Consider the following 20797-nt stretch of genomic DNA (forward strand, 5'->3'; position numbering starts at 1 on the left):
TGGGTCTCCCTGAACACAGGGAGATGCCGGGTGGTGCTGTGGAGCCCTGGCCGCGGTGGAGCTGCCTCAGTGCACCCAGGGCCTCTCCTGTAGCAAGGAGTGAAGCACTTGTGCCATGGCTGTGCCTTGCTTTACAGAGGGCTGTGCTGAGGAAATTCCCTAAACATTCAAAAGCAGTGGAGGCTCCTTTTAGGAATTTGTATGCTTTGTTCCACAAAGGAAAAGTGCTATTCTAGTCACTGTAGTATCACTAGATCAAAACAGACATTAAGGGAGAAATAACTCTTAAGTTATGGAGTTATAAGATTTATTAGACTTTAAAAAATAACTAAAATAGGAAAATGGCTGCTCTAGAAGTTACAAGCAAATTCAGAGGTTTATCAGGAATATTGTTTTTCAGCCCTACTTTAAATGGTTAAGAGCAACATTGTGTAATGGAAAGCTGGGATGGAGTTGTTCTTTGGGAGGTCTTACGGCAGTGAAACCTCCTGGATATTCCTGGATCAGTGATCAGCATGAGCAGCCCTGTGTCCTTTCTCATCCCTTTTTGGTGTGGCTTGTGCCTTCCGTAGTTCAAAGCTCAAGCAGTTATGTGACTTCTGCAAGCAGATGGGACCACTGCTCTTTTCTGTCCCTTGTGCACAGTGTAGACAGTCAGGCCTTGGAGCAAAAGATGGAGCAGAAGAAACTGACAGAATGTACATGCGATGTTTAGCATCTTTAGCATTGTACTTGTCAAATATTGTCTGTTTACTCTTCCTTCCCGTGCTTTATAGTAACACAATCTACCTAGTGATAGGTCTGACATGACTGCGCCCCGCACAGCTTGTGCGACAGGTAGCAAACATTCTGCCTGATTTAAGGCCAGGCAGTGTAGCCCTTGCTCTGCACATCATTGAAAATCTGACGTGCCACATTAATTATACGCAGTTACTTTTTTCTCACTATCATGACTCTGTCCCCCCCCTGCTTACATTTATATTGTTGTTACTTTTGAACACGAGTGTCAGGACTGACAAGGGACGAATAGATCCCTGAGGTTAACTAGCCACAAGAGAAGTCAAGTGGCCTGAGATTGTAAAGTAACCTTTTGGTCATGACAAACTCAAGAGCTCATTTGTCTTTACACGTACGTCTGTAAGAGATAGCTATCAGCATAAAGACGCCTTTCATTTCTTCACAGGACATTTAAAATAACGTGTACTTATTGCTTTTTGTTTATTTTGCCACAGGATTGTACAGTGTATGAAACAGAAAATAAAATTCTTCATGTGGTAAGTAATCTAAGTGTTCTGCTTTGCTCTTCTCTAATCCTACCCCTTTTACTTAAATGATATTAAAAAAATTAAAGCTACTAGAGAAAAATAAAGTTTATTAATGTTTGACACAGCTTCTGATGAATTGTGACAGTTGCTAAAACTTAAAGTTTTCATAAATAAGATCAAGACCAGCGAGAGAGAGATCAGCTTACATGCTTTGTGACCCTGCCTGAAACCAACTTAGTAATAGCTCTGCTTCCTACCAGCCAGTTTACTGGCTGCCCCAGTACTCTAGATTTAACACTCTAAAATGTCCTTTTTTACATCAACATAAAGAAATGGAGATTCTACCCAAACGATAGTAATAAGGTAACACCCACACCTGTTTATTTTAGCAGGCAAAGTCAGATGCTCCCTCTCACTCCCCTGACACAGTTCCTATATTCCTGTTATACCTATAGTTAATTGCAAATACATAATTATTGCTCTTAGATTGTTTTAGAAGCTTCACAGAACTCTTACTAGTATAATACACCTATTAGTATTGCTGACGTGGAATTCTAGTAATGGATCCCTCAGACCTGGTGCCTTCACTGGTTGTCACACTGAGCCATTGGTGCACAGTGTGCACACAAAAAATACAGCGATGAAGAGGAATGGAAGAATCTTATATAAAAAGTTATTGATTAGATACTGGCCTGTAAAGTTCAAATCCTTTATATTTTACTGGCACTAAAAACTTGTACTGGCTGAGACAGAGTTAAACCCTATGGTGAAAGGGAAATCTCAAAGGATTTGCAAGTTCAGATAAGCTTTTGACAAGCTCTAACCAAGTGCCTGACTCGTTTTAGCAGGAAAACAAAAACCCCAAACCTTTTACACATACTTTGCTTCCAGCAGGGATTAAAATATGTCCTAAAACATTTATGTGCTGTTAAATTCAAAAGGCATGCAGTGACTTTTAGACAATAACTTACTATTCTGAAATAGCTTACCTGATTCTGAAATGGACTTCTAAAAGCACCTGAAATCTTCTGGGATTTGGAGTATGTGTGTGCATCTATGTATATATAGATACATATATGTACATTTTTATCTCACGATTCTAATTGCATATGACTTTCACAAATACATCTTTAGCACAAATATTACTTTTGACTTTTCTACCTCTTGTTGATGGTAACCTGAAAAGATGGAAGTGAAGAGAGAAAAGTTTCCATTTTTAAGCCTTCCACAGGCTCAGCAGTGAGAGTGTGATGAACCTTAAGGAGCCTAAATCCCAAGGCAGTAGAACTCATCTTAGCCTGAGCAAAATCATGTGAAGCTATGACCCGGAGCATCCTGGCTCTAAGAATTGACATGATTATAGTCATAACTCTGGGTAAATTGAGAAGAATCACCATCTTTCTAGCAGCATCTTAAAAAAAAAGAAAATTTATTTCAAGGACACTGAATTAAAGAATAAGCTTTGTAAACAGTTAATTTCTTTTATGGTCTCTATATTTATAAAAAAAATAAAAAATAAGAAAAATAATTTTGATGCTCTAAAGTAAAAATTTACACTTGTAAGAGAATCTGTAATTCTTAAACACCACATGGCCTTTTGTTCTCTTTCTGAAAGATATTAAGAAAGGTATGCTTAGAAGTAAATACAGATTTATAGAATGATGATCAATGGTTGACTTTCTTCATTGGCTACTGGAGATATTCACTGAAGTGTAGATTTGTGTGGAATAGCTCCACACTGAGGGAGAATGTTCTCAGCTGCAATCACAGGGCACAGATGCCATTCCCTCAGTAGTCGTGGGACTGGACTGTGTCTACTCTGCACTCAAGTATTATGGGAAAAGACAAGTTATGAAGGAGTCATCTTCAGGATCACTCTGAAGTGAATGTTGGAGGGTCAGGTTTCCTTTTTTTTTTGGGTATCTGTTCAGCAAATGTGGTTGTTGGGACTGCCTCAGTTCTTTAGACTAACATAGTATGCCTCTCATAATAAATAAATGACAACCTGCTAGTTCTTTCTCTCAGCAGTACATACAAATTATTAACTATATCCGTTCTACCATCCAAGCAGTAGCTGCCATACTAAAAAAACCTTTTGTGACATAGAAGTTTGCTTGGCTTTTTCAAGGCTTAGTGGCTACCTAGAGGGTCTATTGTCACGGCGCATTGAGGGAAGTCTAACAGATGAATGTTGGTGTTGAACCACCTGTAAAACTGTATGGAAAGTTCCTCTGCAACAGGTACTGAACTTCTTGAAGAACCCTTTTTTTTGTTTGAGATTTTCTGAAGCACAGTAGTATTGCGCCATCTGGAGAGTGTGCACTTTGCTTCTGTGTGCTTTCAGAACTAGTACTCAAGACTTCGGTTCTTCCCTTTTTTTCAGTGCCCAAAATACTTCAGCATGTGTTGGTGTATCATCCCATGTTGATAGTCCGTACCAAACATTACTTCCTGACCCTGGCCTTGGCATTATTTACAACTGGTGTCAGGCCTCTCTTGTATCTGCTGAACTTCTTTTGCAGCAAACTGATCTTTTTAAATACTCTAATACAATTTTCTTGAATATTTTCCTCATGATAAAGTCCTACATAGATGTTATTTGATTTTCTGAATCATGGGGAGATCTTACAGATTCATAACAGTAAATTTGACTGAAACCTTCTTTGTTTATTTCATTCCAAAGTTTATTTACTGAAAAAATATTTGAATTACATCAGAAAGTAGAAAGTGATGTGTCTGGGATTTAGTCTGCATCTAATCTATACATATGATCTTAAATGTTAAAGCATAAGAGAGGGCTTCAGTTTGAAATCATCATAGTGTTTTGATATGTCTAGTTCAAAAGCTGGATGAAAGCATATACTCACAGACAGGGTGAAACATGAATTCATAAGCAGAATAAGCAGTAGGGTCCACTTTTTGAGCAAGCCAGTTTCTATGTCTCTGGTGGCAGAAGACAGGACCTAAAGTTTTGTTTAGGGGTTCTGTCCCAAAGCTGAAACTACTAGAAATATTTTGGGTAATGATGACCTTTAGGTGCAGTCATGCATATCTGAATGGGGGACTTTGCACCTTGCAACTGGTACAGAATACAGATGCCACATCCAGTACTCCAGACCTGTCCTTGGATTTCCAGATGAGTGAATGGAAACATAATCTCTAAATTCAGGCAGTTAATTTATACATTGTGACAACTTTATTTGTTTAACCTATAATATGTCAAATGAGTTATTAGAAGTCTTCATGCTTTTGTAAATGCCTGGAATAAAACTTCCCTTGATTTCACCAGAATTTGCTGTAATTAGGGAAAATGAGAGTATAGTCCCCAAAGGAAAATAGATGCATACCGCACAACTTTGACCTGAAGAACATACAAAAATCTATCCATACAAATGCTTTCACTTTCAGATTAGGTTCAAATATTTTTAGGCATAGTCTTTTTAAATGAAAGCTTTAAGCAACACATGCAAACTTGGGAATCAATCTTTATATATGAAGATTCTCCAAGAGTACAGATCGACTTCTTTCTAATCCATATAGTTGACAGTTTGCCTTTGAGAGACGTGTTTAGTCTTTCAGTAATACTGTGCAATGGAGTTCCTACTTCGAAGGTGTTTATGTGGATTGGCATTAAGATTTTGAGATCTTTAGCTGGAAGGCAGGGTAAGAAAATTATTGCACAGTTGCAGTGATCCAGAATATCAGTTAAAGGATGTGTTCGAAGATGCATAAGAATTTTACTTCATGAAATTAGTTAAATAAGGCACTCATCTGCCAATGTAATTTTTAACAAAGGGAACACTTTCTAAGTGGTTTAATGCAGATTCACCTAATGATCACTGCTGATCGGGTTGCTCTTTTGGTAGCCAGAATAGATTATTGAGTTGGTGGATAAGGCATTTATTTTGACATTTTTCACTTGACTTCCATTGTATTTATGTCGATACATTATAATGACAGATAGGATGTAGTTGATCAGGTTGTTTCTGGTTTTGTGTGTAGCTGGAGTTGAGAAGTTAGTTCAGATACACAGTTGTTCTCAGTGCACAGTAAAATGTTTTGATCAGAAGAACATGCATGTACATGCATGTAAACTTTTTTTGTAATTTATGGTTATTTTCTGTTCCCTTAACTTTTTGTTCTTAACTATCATATACCTGTAGTTTTTACAATGCTAAGAAGTAAAATTATCTATTTATTCTCAATTAGTTCTCAGAATAAGAACTTCTTCACTAGTAGTTTCAGTTTAATATGAGCAATTATATTGACTTGTTTTTCTTCGTAGTGTAAAACCTTGTCTGGGATTTGTGACCACATCATTTCGCTCTCATCCGATTCTCTGGTGTCACAGTCAGCACATCTTGAGGTAGTTCATCTCACCAGCATTATGCCCAGTGAGGGTTTGGTAAGTAGCAAAGCAGTTTAAAGTTTACCTGTTAGAGTACAGAATACAAGCCTCAGTTCTTCAGGGTGATAACTTCTTTTGATGTATCGTGAAATCAGAATGTATTTACACGCAGGGTCCTACTTATTTGGTAAACTGATTCAGATTTCCGAAAGTGGTTTAATTAACATTTATCTAAATAAAGGAATTGTATTTTTTTTAAGAAATTAAAACCTTTTTTTACCTAGGGCTTCACGTGCAACTGGTAACTACATGAGCAGCTAGGGAAAGGTTATAGCCATTTGATAGCCATATTGCAGGTTTTGGCATGTACCAAAGTAATCCCCAAATACATACATATACAAATAAAATGAACTAAGTATCGTTAATGTGGTTTGAAAATGTGGGAGATATGTTTCTTGGGGTTGCATAAAAATAGTTATATGCCTCCCTACGGATTCAGTTCAAATAAAGCTTTCAGAAGTATCATCCCAGAAACAAAATGAAATCTCGTAAGTTATTGTTGACTGAGCAGACTAGTCAGGTGTCTTTTGAATGCCACAGCTGCTCTGCAGTAAAATGGGTCACACCATTAACATTTTCTTCAGAGGTAATAATTTAATAATTATTTGGCTACCACTTTTAAACAATAATGTACTGTTACATATTTTGGACAAGGGATTTTTGTGAAGTTTTAGGGGCAGGTGGTAAAGATTTCTGTCTCCTCTCAGTAGTCCTTTACTTTACATCCTGCTATTGGTAGGCTGCAGGAGGATAGGGGTTGTGCTTGGGAACCTAGTGCCTCAATAAAAGCTAAAGAATAAGGTAGCACTGCAGGCATGAGGATGTTCTTGCACATTCTCCTCAAGAGACAGACTACTTTTTCCAGTACAATCTCATATAATGTCTCCAACTGCCCTCTCAGGGTTCAGGTTTGGTTTTCTTGGGTTTACTCCCCCCCAACCCCTAAAGAGGAGGTATCCAAGAATGTTGGTCCTGGGTTGGTGGAAGCACCCGGAGGAGCTAAAAAAGGAGGAGAAGTTGGTAACCATAAGACTTACCTGCCAAATATCTCAGCTTTAACAAATAAAATACATGTGAGTGTTACTATAGGCATTCTGGCATGTTTCTTGACTGCGATTCAGTGTGATTTACAGTTAAATTTCTGCTAGTTGAGATGTGGTGTATCATTTCAATATCTTACTCTTTGGTCTGATATAGAATAGCATGAATTGAATGCAAATCCTGTCAAAGTTACAGGAACATGATTTTGAGGTGTGCATATTAATTTGAGAATGGTGTATTTTAATAACATGAGGAGGTTTTGTATGACTGCATAAGTTTCCTTTATTCTTAGATTAAGTCAACAAAGATCATTACAACAGTATAAAACGCATTTAATTTTAATTCTGTAGCATCACAGATGCAAAGCCTAGTATGTAATCCTGAAGACAGATATAATTTGCTTGCTGTGCTCCTGCATCCCAGTGGCCAAATGTGTTCCCTCTGTGGCCCAGTTTCCCCTCTTGGTCTGATTTCTGGGTTAGTGCAGGGGTGTCCAGAAATACCAGGTCATTTACAGTTTGTGTAGTATATATGCTGTAAATCAGTCCGTGCTTTCGACTCACATTAGGACTAATACATCCTGTATGCTAGTAGTCTGGATCTCTATGTAGCTTTCCTTTCTATCAAGAACTGTAATGTATTTCTGCTGATCTACTTAGAGGAAAGGTCACTCTCAGTGCTGAAGAGAATGTGAACAGAGATAAGATGCCTTTTCCTCAGAGATGATGCAGTATAACAAGCAGGGCTTGGCAGTGCTAGTGTTTCCTGTTCAGTGATAGCTCTAGATCTAGGACAGGGGTGTAGACTGCTGGAGGACAGGAAGAGTGTAGCCTACTTCAAAAATGGCATGTCTGGTCGTGAGCTGAAAACGTGCAATATTAGGCAGGTGTCTTTCCAGAGCCCCTGGGAATGAATGATATACTTTCTGAGCATCTTATCATAAAGTATCAGGTTATGATTTAAACCTTTAACGTGTGAGTGTCAAGATGAGAGTTGTTGACTGTATTGTTGTGGCCTGTCATGTGGTCCACACTTTCCTCCACACCGCTCTCGTTACTAACAGGACATCAGGCAGATAGGGCTGATGCTGTGATCATGCTGTAGACTGGACTCTAACACTGGGTGGAAGAGCCATGGTTTAGTCTTCACCCACAGTGCACACACAAATCTATAGCCAACAAAACTGTGGTAAATGGGCACTGCTGACAGAAGACATGAGCAAATACTGCAATCAAAATTGCCTGACTATTTTTTTCCTTTTTCTTCTTTTTCTTTAAGAAGAAGTGAAATCACGGTGAATAACAGCATTTTCTGTGCCTAATTGTGAAGGCGCTGTAACATGTTAGGTTGGAAAGTTCCTTATAATCAATTTTGCTGACACTGTGTTCTGTTTAGAAGAAAATATGAAAAAGGACTATAAATGGGAATAAAAGAAAAATCATGTGAAAAGGAAAAGAAAACATTAATCAGTATCAAATATAGAACAGAGTAATGAATTACAAATGGTTTTCTCATGATTGTATAGCAGGTTTTTTTTTTTTCCACAGGATCTCTGTTCCATTCAAGAGAAAAATGAGTGCTATTCACTGAATGGAATGTATTCAGAGTTCCATTTTTATCCTTATCATTCAGTGTAGGGGTTGAGGTCTTATTTACCACACTTCAGCTAAGCTCTGCATTCCTTTGAGTTACTAATTTCATTGTGAGTTCTTGGGTTTGGGGTTTTTTATGTGGCCTTACTGTGTGCTTCACAGACACCAATGAATTCATCTGCACAAAACATTTGTGAAAATTATACTGTAATTTTAGGTTTATGGACAGGAATCTAACAGAGTCATTTGGGTCAAAATCTCCCAAAATCTATTTTTTAGGAGAAGCTTACCACCATACAGTTGTTCAGAACAGTTGTTACTTTTAGAGCATAAGTTTAACACATAGTCTCTCTTGCTTTTAAGTGTAGCTAAGGTTTTCAGAGCTATTGAGAACTTTAGCTTGAGATTCATACATTTTGGCACCTAGAAAATTGACACAATTATTTGCCATTGGTGAAAAGCATGGTGTAAATTACTCAGATTTATATGAGAACACAGTTATCTGGAATGATACTCAGTTGACTTAATTATAAGTCTTCCTCTTTTTTCAAAACTCCGTTTGCAGACTGGTTTCATTTTATGCCTTCTAATTTCCTCAACACATGAGCCAGAAATCCTATAGACATTGCAAAGGCTTACACAGAAACTGGATTAATTTCCAGGCCCAAGTCCATGCAGTTGCACAGAGTCAGAACTCCTGTGGGGCAGTGTCTGTGTTTAACTGTTTAAACAAATTCTGGACCATAAGTATTTTCACAAAGGGTCTGTATGTCATTTGAATGTGCATCTGTGGTTCCAGCAATTTCTAACCTTATGTCTGTGCTTTTATGAGCTTAATAGTTGGGTGTTTTTGTTTATTTTTTAACTCTCTTTTCAGTCTGGTTTATAAAAAAAGTCTTACCTCACCCTTTGCCCAGAACACACTCTCTGTTGGTAGTTTCATGGCAGTTTTTGCCATACAGAATTTGCATGGGGAAGCACACGTTTTAGGTTCCATTCCAAGTTCTGATGACTGTGTTTGTATCCTGATCTCTGTAGGCATTTCTTTGCCTGCAGAAACATACTGGGATTTTTCCTCTCTCTTTCCATTCCTTCCCTAAGTATACCCATCATACGTGTCAGTTTAGTTGCTTCCTCCTTTTCTTTATTTAGCCTCTAAATCTTCAGTGGCAAATACTAAAACACCCTCCATATATTTTCTATTTCATTTTAAAATAACTTTAAAGATTGTAAGACACTTTTTCTCCTGAATTGTAGTGCTGGATAAGGTAATACCATTTACATCTGATGTGTACTGCACGATCAGCCCGAGTAAGATGTCTGGAAAGCAAAGCATGTTTCAAACAGCCAGTTTCACAAACTTGAAATAAGCTCCTGGGCTGAGAAAGTGTTAGATCGTGAGAAGCCCTGTCAGCTTTGACAGAAAGAGAACATGTATACGGGTGTTTTTATGAAATAGAATAGAACAAAATAACTTCAGCATTGTGATTTGAGAAAATTCCCTTCCTTGGCTTTTTGTTTTTCAATTCTTTGTGTTATCTACAGTGTCATTTGTAGCATAATGAAGGATACTGAATTGTTTTTATACTTACAGATGTTTATTACAAATTGTTTTCTTACTGCTTAGAGAAAGATAGGTTTCCATTTCATTGCACTGCATGGTAAACTTCCTTATGGAAGTTTTACTGTCAAATAATCAAACACAGGCTAAGGGAACAGAGTGTTTTGTACGAGGTGATGGATATGGAGACTTCTTGGAATGGGAGCAGGGAGGGGTTTGGAGGTTTGGGGCTTTTTTTCTCTTCTCCTACTCTTGGATGATCAGGGATTGTCAGTAGTGGAAGATTCTTTTTATTAGAGCCAGTATTATTCCAGACTAAACTTTTTCTTAATGTTCTGACCTCGATGTGCTGTATGTGTACATGGAACTTTAATCTTCTTTGAGGAGATTAATGATTACCCTTAAGCAGGAAATTCTAACCAGGCAGGCTGTTGGGCTTTTGTTGTTTGGTTTTGTATTTTCTGACGTCTGAGGAACGTTTTGCTTCTCAAATGCAGTAGCACTGTTATTCCTCTTCCTTTTTTTCCCCCGCTGTTGTTGTCTCTTGTGTCTGAGCTTCCTACTGCTGATAGAAACAGTGTAACCTGTCACCCTTTAATTGAGATATACGCTACTTCTATCCACAGCCTTGTTAACTTTTCTGCAGAGGGAACTTTTCCAGTTTCATTTAATAATTTAAGGGAAGCAAAGATTGTGGGAATAAATATTTTTATAAGACCAGCTGTGTATCACTGGAAAATAACCTCAAAACCAAAGAGACAAGCTGTCAGAAACAAACCCTTTCTTTAAACCCTTTCTTTAAACCCTGTCTTTATTAAGGGTTATTCATCTATCTAATGTACAGTTACCCTTTCAAATGGTACTTCTCTTTCTGTGGAATTTGTAATTTAAGGTGATGGAAACCAATCTTTCCATTTGTACAAGAAAATAACTTCAAGAGAATGCAAGAAGAAAAAGTAGAATGTGAAGGCAGGTTTTTTTGTGGAAATACTCATGTCTGTCAGACTGTTAGTTCACATTATTTTTTAAAGGCTTAGAGAAACTCAAGCTTCCATCATGCTTGACATAAAAAGGTTGTCAAAGCTTACCTTTTTTGCTGTCTATGGGTTTCTATTTAGGTAAGATTTAGTAAAAGGAACATAAGAAAGAAGAATAAACTCTCTTTTGAGTTAGATGAATGTTTTAAAGAACTAAGAAAAAAAAACAACGTTAAAATGTCTGGTTAAACTGGGGGGGCAAGAAGCTCAAGAAGGACCAGAAAACCAAAACAAACCAAACTCTGCTTATGTAGAAGAAGAAGAAAAAATGCTACTGTATAGCAGGAATGAAAGTAGAGGCATTTAGTATAAATGTGGGCAAAGGACTGCAGCATATGAGGTAGACCAAAAAAATATTTCAAGAAATGCTTTGTAATGGAATGAAATTTAAGTGAAAACTCTTTCAGGCACCTTCTTAAAGCTACCTTGTCTGTTTGTTTATACATATACATATATATATATATGTATATATCTATCTTGTCAGTTTTTTATATGCCTTTGTCCAAATTTGATACTTAAAACAAGGTTAAAGAACCATTCTACATTAGAGGCAAAAGATCAAGGGGTGTAACTGTTCCCTGGTAGTTTCTAGCATTACAGACCTGAATCTTGGCTATTGATGTTTAATTGTGTTATAAAAGTCGAGCCTGCACTCCTGTCCTTCTAAAAGTGCTGTTGAAGACACGTAGACCACTACACTGTAGTTTTAAAACCCTGACATTTTCATGCTCAAGTATTTTGTCTTATTTCATCAAAGAGTGGTACAAAAACACGAACCCTCTGAAAATAGGTCATTGTTACCCAGAAAGCAGTAATAGCCTACATGGAAGTGTTGGAATTATGAGCCAGAAATGCTTATACCAAAAGAGTTTAGTCTTATTGTGAAATTCAGAGCTCTTCAAACATTATCTGAAATATCCATGAATTGACCTGGGTATAGTTGTTGACACATAAAATTACACTGCTGCCATTTGCAGATGTCTGCAAGAAATTTTGAAGAAAATTCTGCTTACAACTGGAAATACCATTTTCTGGGCAACTGTCTCTTCAAACTGGAATTTTAAATGTCTGGTTCCTTCCCATATGTTTTAAAAGGTCAGATTTTAATTAAAAGCTTTCAAGTCACTCTCATTAGAGACCAGTGACAGAGTTACTTGGGAACAGTCAGATTCCTGATATAACAGCCTGTGAAACATTTCCGTGTCCTGTGGCACCTCTCATATATCAGCATAATTCTTTGGAGTTTCACATTTAACATATCACATATTAAAGAGCAGCTACTTATTTCTAGCCCAGTAACTTGAAATGACAAAGTATTCTTTGGATATCACTGTTAAAGCAGATGAGTTCCTTCCGTTCTGTCTGCATAGTGATTCCGGGGCTGGATGTGTGTAGGAAAAAGCTTGTAGTAAGACTGGGGTTTGGGTGCTGGACACAGAAGGGGAGATCAGAGCTGATGGAAAGGCTGGGGGGGGATATAAACTTATTTGAGAGGGATAGCCATTCATGTTGAAGAGGAAGCACCAGAAGAAGAGGGAGGTGGAAGACAACCAGAAAAAAAAGCCACTTCCCACTAAAAGTTTCCCATCCGGAACCTAGGATGGATTCCAGGATTTGGAAGTTCCCTCATTTGTGTGCTTTTTGTCTGTGAAACCCCTGACAAAACATTCTTCTTATTTAGTCCTAGCTGATGTTTCTGCTCTTTTGCTTTTACAGCTTACATGGCTGAAATCTATGAAATAGTTAGCAAGCAGTTTGTGTAAAGAGTGATTTGAGAATAATCATCTTACAAGAGTATAGCTTCATTTCCATCCCATTTATTTTTTAAACAGACATTAATAGGATCACAGTAGCAGATAGGTGGATCCTCTTTTAATAGATTAGTTTACAGGTTAATCAAAGATTATGCTTATGCTATAAAATACATTATTACAGAAGAATATGGCTCTTGAATATGCTGAATCAGTGTAACTGCTCTAAGTCACAGACAAATAGTAAGTGTAAACAAAATAACTAACAGTTCCAGAAGCAGTAGCAGTTGTCACAACGGGATCTACTCAGCTATTCGTATCTGTGCTTGCGGAAAATAAGCTTGCTGCTTCTGTTCTTCAGCTGTGGTATTCAATCAGTATTTGCCTGGCAATTACATTATCTGACAGAAAAAATAATCAGAATATATTTCCTTTTTTTTTGTTTTTTAGTCTTATTAACCATTAAAAATGCTTATATCAGTGGAAACAGAATGAAACCATGATGAACAAAGAGATAGCCAATAGCTATCTCTTTGTTAGAAAGAAAGGTCCAGCTTTTCTGACTAATTCAGGCTGTGAATACTTTTTCAGGGTTCACAGAATTAACAGCTCTTTAAATGACTACATTTCGCAGTTTTGGACATTTCTTGTAAAACAGAGTAGATTAATTTTTAAACTGAAGTTTGATGAAAATGACCCACTTTGTATATTTATTTGAGCAATTTTAACTTCCAAGAGGTTCTGCTAACCTGTGCCAGTATTGCTTGAAATATGCCTGGAGATTCTAGTCGTTCTCTTTGGAAATGCTGGTTTTGAGAAATAAAACGAGGATGGGGTTGGGGATGAAACACATGAATCACTAAAATAGGGTTGACACAGATTGTCCTTTAGAAATAATATTTTTCTTAGTATGAGTCCTTTCATGTTGAAGGATAAACTGTCCTTTAGAAGTCATGTCTACAACAGAAAGCAATTGTGAGCTAGTTTAAACTGTGGACAATGTTACACACCACATTATCTGTTGTAAAAGGACAGGCAAGTGCTGACAGTCAGCGTATCAAGGACAGGGGTAGCTAGGGAAAAATGTTTACAGGGTTGGAAGGAGTGACTTGAAGCAGGGAACATAATCTGGCCTCTAGGTCAGATGACATAGACTAAATAAAGCTCTTTCAGACTTGGTGTATGTTGTCTCATTGTCCAGTTGGAGACCAGTAACGAGTGGTGTCCCTCAGGGATCAGTGTTGGGACCGGTCTTGTTCAACATCTTTGTCGCTGACATGGACAGTGGGATTGAGTGCGCCCTCAGCAAGTTTGCCGATGACACCGAGCTGTGTGGTTCGGTTGATACCCTGGAGGGAAGGAATGCCATCCAGAGGGACCTCGACACGCTTGTGAGGTGGGCTGATGCCAACCTCATGAAGTTTAACCATGCCAAGTGAAGGTCCTACACCTGGGTCGGAGCAATCCCAGGCACAGCTACAGGTTGGGCAGAGAAGAGATTCAGAGCAGCCCTGCGGAGAAGGACTTGGGGGTGTTGGTCGATGAGAAAATGAACATGAGCCGGCTTCAGTGTGCACTCGCAGCCCAGAAAGCAACCGTATCCTGGGCTGCATCAAAAGGAGCGTGACCAGCAGGTCGAAGGGGGTGATCCTGCCCCTCTACTCTGCTCTTGTGAGACCTCACTTGGAGCATTGTGTGCAGTTCTGGTGTCCTCAGCATAAAAAGGACATGGAACTGTTGGGACAAGTCCAGGAGCCACGAGGATGATCAGGGGACTGGAACTAGCAGCCTTCCAGTATCTGAAGGGGACCTATGAGGATGCTGGGAATGGACTCTTCATTAGGGACTGTAGTGGCAGGACAAGGGGTAACAGGTTAAAACTTACACAGGGGAAGTTTAGATTGGATATAAGGAAGTTCTTTACTTTGAGGGTTGTGAGGCACTGGAATGGGTTGCCCAGGGAAGCTGTGAATGCTCCATCCCTCATGGTGTTCAAGGCCAGGTTGGACAGAGCCTTGGGTGCCCTGCTTTAGTGTGAGGTGTCCCTGCCCATGGCAGGGGGGTTGGAACTGGATGATCTTAAGGTCCTTTCCAACCCTAACTATTCTATGATTCTATGATTTTTGGGGGTTTCTTTTGAAGAGTACTTTCAATCTTGTCATGAGTATTATACAGAAAACCTTCTCCCAACTGGAAAAATAGTTTTCAGCTATTATTTTGTGTAATATAGGTATGTAAAATGTATATATGTAATATATTATACAATATAAAATACCTTGCATTCTGAACTATATTTTAAAACCCCCAATATAACAATTTTAATAATTTTAGACAGAATGCAATCTTTCCTGGGTTTGGGTAACACAGATATGTCAATGTGATACAGTTCTACTTTAACAATCAACAAGAATCAAGCTCTTTTCAGTATTTTTCTTTTGGGAAAACAAGGATAAAAGTTCCACCTAGGTTAATTTGAAGGCTATGAGTCATTCACTAAAGTTGTTTATTTTTATATAGTTTGTTCTTAAAGTTTAATAGCTAAGATGAAAGAGCAATAGCAAAATGTAGGATACTTCTTAGTGATCAGTCAGTATTTATGTCTCTCAGATGGCGTATGTTAAGAGATAAAATTGTAATTTGATTTTTCCAAAAATAGACATAGCTTAACAGGCAGCTCAAAACTTAATGAAGAATTATGTGATGAATTCTAGTTAAAAATTTAGCACTATGTTCTGTTTTGGTCTTAAAAATCTTAGTCTGTTGGTTTAAGTGAGGAACGAATCTTGTCAAAACAAGTAGGGTGTTAAAATTGTGATATTAAATTTGATATTAAAAGTGTGGTTGGAAATGTGTTACTGAAGTTTACTATGTGCTAAAATAACAGACTTCTGTGATGGCTGCAGCAGTGTTGTGTAACATTCCGGCTAAAATTTCACTATGGAAATCCAGTGTTACACGTGCTAGATGGATTTAAATGTTTAGATTTTTCAATGGAGATTCAACGTCCCATTCTCAATGAGAACCTTCAGGTTTTTTCATGATCTAGTGCTCCTGTTTATGTCTTTTAGTTGGGAAAGAGAATGAGATGTGTGTCAGTAACAGTTGAAGGTAGTACAGAGCCAGTAGAATAGCAAACTGAAATTTAATCCAACTGTATAGAAGGAAATACTGGAAGACTCAACAGAAACTTCTTTCTTCCAACTAATCACATTTTATGAATGTGATTTCAAGACTTTCAAGGTCTAATTTGGATATCCTTATTTTTCACGAAAAGCTCATAAAGCAGTCTCATTTATGAGAAGAAGTAGTCACGGTGAGTAAAATCTAAAATGGAGTTTTCTATGCAGCAGAGTTAAGCAACCTGATGAGTTTTAGGCAGTTCTAGTTTTGAACTTTTACGATTTAAGTAAAATTCGAACTTGTTGAAATTGAACTAGCTTGCCTTAAAGTAGAAGTCACATTTTCTCATGACAAAAAAATCAAACCAGATCCAGCTAGAGCAGGTTACTCAGGGCCTCATCTAGTCAAGCTTTTATTATCTCACAGGTAGAGATTGCACATCCTTCCACTCTGTTCCAGTGGTTTATTATCCTCACAGTAAAATTAAAACCAAACCAAACCAACTTCTTCTTTAATTGAGTTCCAACTTGCCCCTTGCTTCTCATCCTCCCACTGTGCGCTCTGAAGAAGAGTTTGGCTGTATCTTCTCTTTACCCTTCCAGTTTAGGTACTTGTAGAGAGCAGCATAATCTTGCCGTTGTAGTATTTTACCTTTTTTGACGGGGGGGGGGGGGGGGTAAGATTGGTGAGGTGGGGAGTGTTTGTGTAAACAGCTACCCTGAAGATCTTCATTAGTGTTCAGGAATCTTGAAATTGATTAGTCTGAACAAAATGTTCTTTCTTATTGCTGGGGGCTCTAAACTTCCAGTTTGATAGCACAAGGTGATGCAGAATTATTGAAAGAATAATAAATCAACAGTACAGTGTACCAATTAGATTAATTAGATTTCAAAATTTGATGGATAACCATACTAGGGAGAGATGCGAAGCTATGACCTTATTCGTGAGAGGCAAGCGTACAAGGAATTGAGTCTCACTGACATTTAAAGTTCTCTGTGTGTGTGTGTGTGTACAGCCGGATAGATACCTACTTCGGTTGTCTCTCTTTATCTTGTTCATTGCCTCCTTGAAGCACAATTATTGCTGGACTAATTGCAAAGCTCCTGTTAGTTCACCAAGTTCATTTTTCTCCATAAATCGGCAATATGAGCCCTGGCTCATGCATTTTCTGAGTTAGACTGTGGTTTCATTTTCATTGAATCAGTAACTCTCTGAAGATGGGGCATTTAAGTTTAAAGGCAATTCCTGTTTGTGTTTTCAGTTTTTGATACTACTTTTATGTCTCTTGTAATGAAAAGAGGTCATGTTAAATATTTCAAATGCTGAATATGCACAAGCTTTTATACTGATGCCGAGTGTTGAGTTCTGCCAAAAAAACCTTTGCTTGGAATTTGAAAAAGTATTAAGTAAGAAAACTGTGCTGTTTATAATGGGTCTTGATACATATTTGTTAAACTTAAATTCGCAAATGTTAATTGACCATGGTCCATAATGTTATGGTCCTTAAACTGGAAAAAATACGCTGTTCTAATTATTATGCAAACATCATTTCTTTATTTCCTGCAAATATTAATTATGTCTCTTGCTCTTTTTTCCAGGGAATGTATATCAAATCAACATATGATGGGCTACATGTAATCACAGGAACAACTGAAAACGTAAGCTTAAAGACTCTTATCATACATACAAGTATTTTCTGTATATATGCAGTGAATTTTGTAATATGAAATCTTACTTTTAATTAAGCCACTTTTATTAATACTTTTTATCTTTGCTCTACATCTGTCATATTGCCTTTTTAAAAACTTGGGACCCTTGAAAATAAGCATAGAAAAATATCTGTGGTGAAGTGACTAATAACTAACAACATAGTAAAATGAAAATCTTGAACTTCTGTTCTAAATGGCTTTTCAGAGACTCCTTTCCAATAGTGTTCATGGTGATGCTCTCTCTGGCACAAAATTGTTGTCCTATATATTAAGTAAATTTTTCTAATGTAAGAACATCATCACTAGTCTAAAATAATACTTGTATATCAGAGTTGCTGATGAGTGAAGCTGTCCTCTGAGCATCCTTTAGTATGTGCAGTCAGCTTACTTTATGCAGTGAGTAAATGTTGTCACACAATAATGAATACATGTTTGCTAAGAGTTCTTTGTGTTTTTTTTTTCTCAGAATGAACTGTAATTTTATTGTGTGATTTTTCTTTCTAATTACCAAATTAATTTAGAAAGAATGTTAGAGTAATCAGACTTTTGGAGATGATGCCTTTCCTGGAACTGACTCATAGAAAATGAGTAGCTTCTGTATGTATAAGTGATGCAATAAAATAGATTGTAAAATAATAAGTTTTAAAACAGTTACATTATCATCAGCTTGGGTGGATGAAAAACACAGGTAATGGAGAAAGATAATGAAAAATACTGTATTTGATATCAGGCAGGTTATAGAATAATCTTCGATAAAGCAGAGAGTTTTCCAGTCTAGCAGTAATTACTGACAGAACTATCTCTAAGAGGGCAGAAATTGTGGAAAGAAGCAAACAGGTTTTGGTGCATGAGTGGAATGAGATGGATGATTTGACAATGCTAAGAAAACATTAGTTGACAACCCTGTTGTGTGAACATGTATGAAAAAGTTCTTTTATGAAAATAATCATTCATTATTCAGTGTAAGAAAGATTTGTATTAGGATAACTTAAGCACCATTGTATTTTCATATTTTCCATCATGTGTAGTAGAAATACAGAAGAGACCAAGAAAAATGTATTAATTATCATTTTCATTGTAGTCCCAGAAGTGTTAGCCAAAGCACACAGAAATGCTGGTGCGCATGAATCAGTATGACTGATTACAGGAAACTAAACAGTGTGACAAGAATAACAAAGGAGCTTCTAAATATCCTCCTTGTTACTTAACTTGCAATGCATAATTAGAAATTAAAAAAAAAAAAAAAATCAAATCTCCTTCAACTGCTGCAACCTAATTACCATCACAGCTTTCATAATAGGACCCATCCCTTCTGGTTTTGATATGGTCCTTTAGTCACACTTCACATTCAGTCTTGGATCTGTTAAACAGCACATAGCTGGATAAACGACAAGTTTAGATTTTATAAAGTGAATGTTGAAGTTATGTAATGCTGACACCCAGGGAATATAAAATTAGCACTATGCAGCTAACCAAAGCTGTAAATGCTTGCTGTGGTATGCTGGCCCATATGGGTAAGCTTCAACTGCGATATTTCGTTCTACGTGATTTATATCTATTGGGTAGTATTACAGCACACAGTTCTTGTCACTCAGTGCGAACCCATGGAAAGGCTGATGATTTGTGTGTCACAATTTGTGAAGACAGGTCTAATGCAAATTAAACTTCCAATTCGTTAGCTTGTTTATATTAATGTCATTGGCGGCAGTTAGAACTATTAAAAGAACTGTATGCGTACCTTGGGTCCTGAACCTTATGAATGATCCCTCTTGATTATGTTGCAGCAGGTTATGTTCATAGATTGGATTACTCGTTCTCTAATTAATACACTTTTTTACTGTAATTCTAATTCATTTGAGAAATATAATGCAGTTGTAGGGAAAATATTTATATACTTATAACTGAAATTCACAGGAGGAATTACTACGCTGCCAGTCACTATAATTTTTATTTTGAGTAAACTTTAGATGTCAAAACTTTTGGTAAGACACCCCCATAAGAAGCTGCTTTTTTGTTTTTTGCTAAAAGTATAATCACACATGAGATAAAGCAGCTTCAAAGACATGTAATTTCTGGTGTTTCAGCAAATTGATTTTTCGTTCCTTTTGAACGGATAATTGACCTCAGAGCCAGTGTTTACTTTTAATTTTCATAGATAACAAGTAGCTCATCCTCATCAAAGTCAGGAAAGCAGCTAAAAAGAGAAAGAACCAGGCCTCTGCTTGCTTTTCCAGCAAACATCAACTGAAGTTAAATATTCTAAATCATGGTACTTCAGTTTCCTGCTTACCTTTCATTCACTGCTTAGAGCAATCAAGTTTGCATTTACATTGAATGCCAGAAATATCTATCTGTTACATGTCTAGTCCTGTGCAAAACAGCAGTCTGCCAAAATTCTGCAAGCTTCCACTGAAAGGAGAAAGTGACATTGGAATCAGGTAGCTCTTTACACCATCACATTAAATACATAGGTAAAATACTGTTTAATTTAATGCAGAAAGACTCAGATGGCTGGAGTTGAGATGTGGATGCCATGACCATGTAGTTTAGCTCAAGGGCTGGACTCCCCAAGACAGGAGATTTAAGAAGCCCTCATGAAAGTTCAAGCAATGATCAAGCAGGTGAGGGGTTGGAACATGGCTTGTGTTGGGGAGTCTGGCCAGAGCATGGTTAGGAATGATAAGCAAGCAGTAGGCTGAAGGTAAAAGCTGGGCTTGGAATCACTATGTCAAATATTGGCTATTTGCCCTGTTGGCTTGTTTTTTCTTACTGATTGAATAATTAATGATGTTTCCTACCACTCTCCAGCAGCTGTGTAGGCTGCAGAATCTATTGATTAGTCAGCAGGTGCTGACGATGGGAGAGATTTGACATCCTCATAGATGAGTCTCTTTGGCATTTTATTCAGATGTAATTGCAGTAATTTTTTTCCCAGTGGCGATTTAGGGGATTTTAATATTGTTTCCTCTTGCCTTGTTCCTTTTATTTGTTTATCTTATATTTTTAATCTCCATCCACAAAAGGGATGGAAATGATGGGTGGAAATGATGGGTGGAATTTTTGGTTGATGAAGACTGTCCAGCTGGAGAGCTCTTGCCTGTTTCCTGGAAGTCTTTATCGGTACACAGTGAGCTCATGTGTATGAGCTTCTACAAATCACTTTGAGTTCAGATAAATCTTTTCTTCCTCTGCATTTGACACCTGGCTCTTGTGCTGTGAGCAATTTATATATATGGGCTGTCTCTAAAAGAGATCCAGAAACTGAACTAAGTTTTGGTAATGTAACTCCTTTTCTGTGAGGAAATTCTTCAGC

At 37.4% G+C, this 20797-nt stretch overlaps 1 protein-coding gene across 3 annotated transcripts in view; it reads left to right on the forward strand.

The window, feature by feature from the left end:
* The window catches only part of LOC134174862 (connector enhancer of kinase suppressor of ras 2-like), a 189754-nt gene that overhangs the window by 91380 nt on the left and 77577 nt on the right, over nucleotides 1-20797 (forward strand). For all 3 annotated transcript variants that reach the window (XR_009968814.1, XM_062640167.1, XM_062640169.1), the window contains exons 5-7: nucleotides 1233-1274; nucleotides 5551-5670; nucleotides 17374-17433. Coding sequence is in view for 2 of the 3 variants with exons in the window: in XM_062640167.1 (XP_062496151.1) it covers nucleotides 1233-1274; nucleotides 5551-5670; nucleotides 17374-17433 (222 nt within the window). In the remaining variant the exon portion in view is untranslated. The remainder of the gene's footprint in view (nucleotides 1-1232; nucleotides 1275-5550; nucleotides 5671-17373; nucleotides 17434-20797) is intronic.

Source organism: Pezoporus occidentalis, unplaced genomic scaffold, assembly GCF_034315485.1.
Source record: "Pezoporus occidentalis ecotype Australia unplaced genomic scaffold, CSIRO_AGI_Poc_V1 ctg63, whole genome shotgun sequence".
Classification (NCBI taxonomy): Eukaryota; Metazoa; Chordata; class Aves; order Psittaciformes; family Psittacidae; genus Pezoporus; species Pezoporus occidentalis.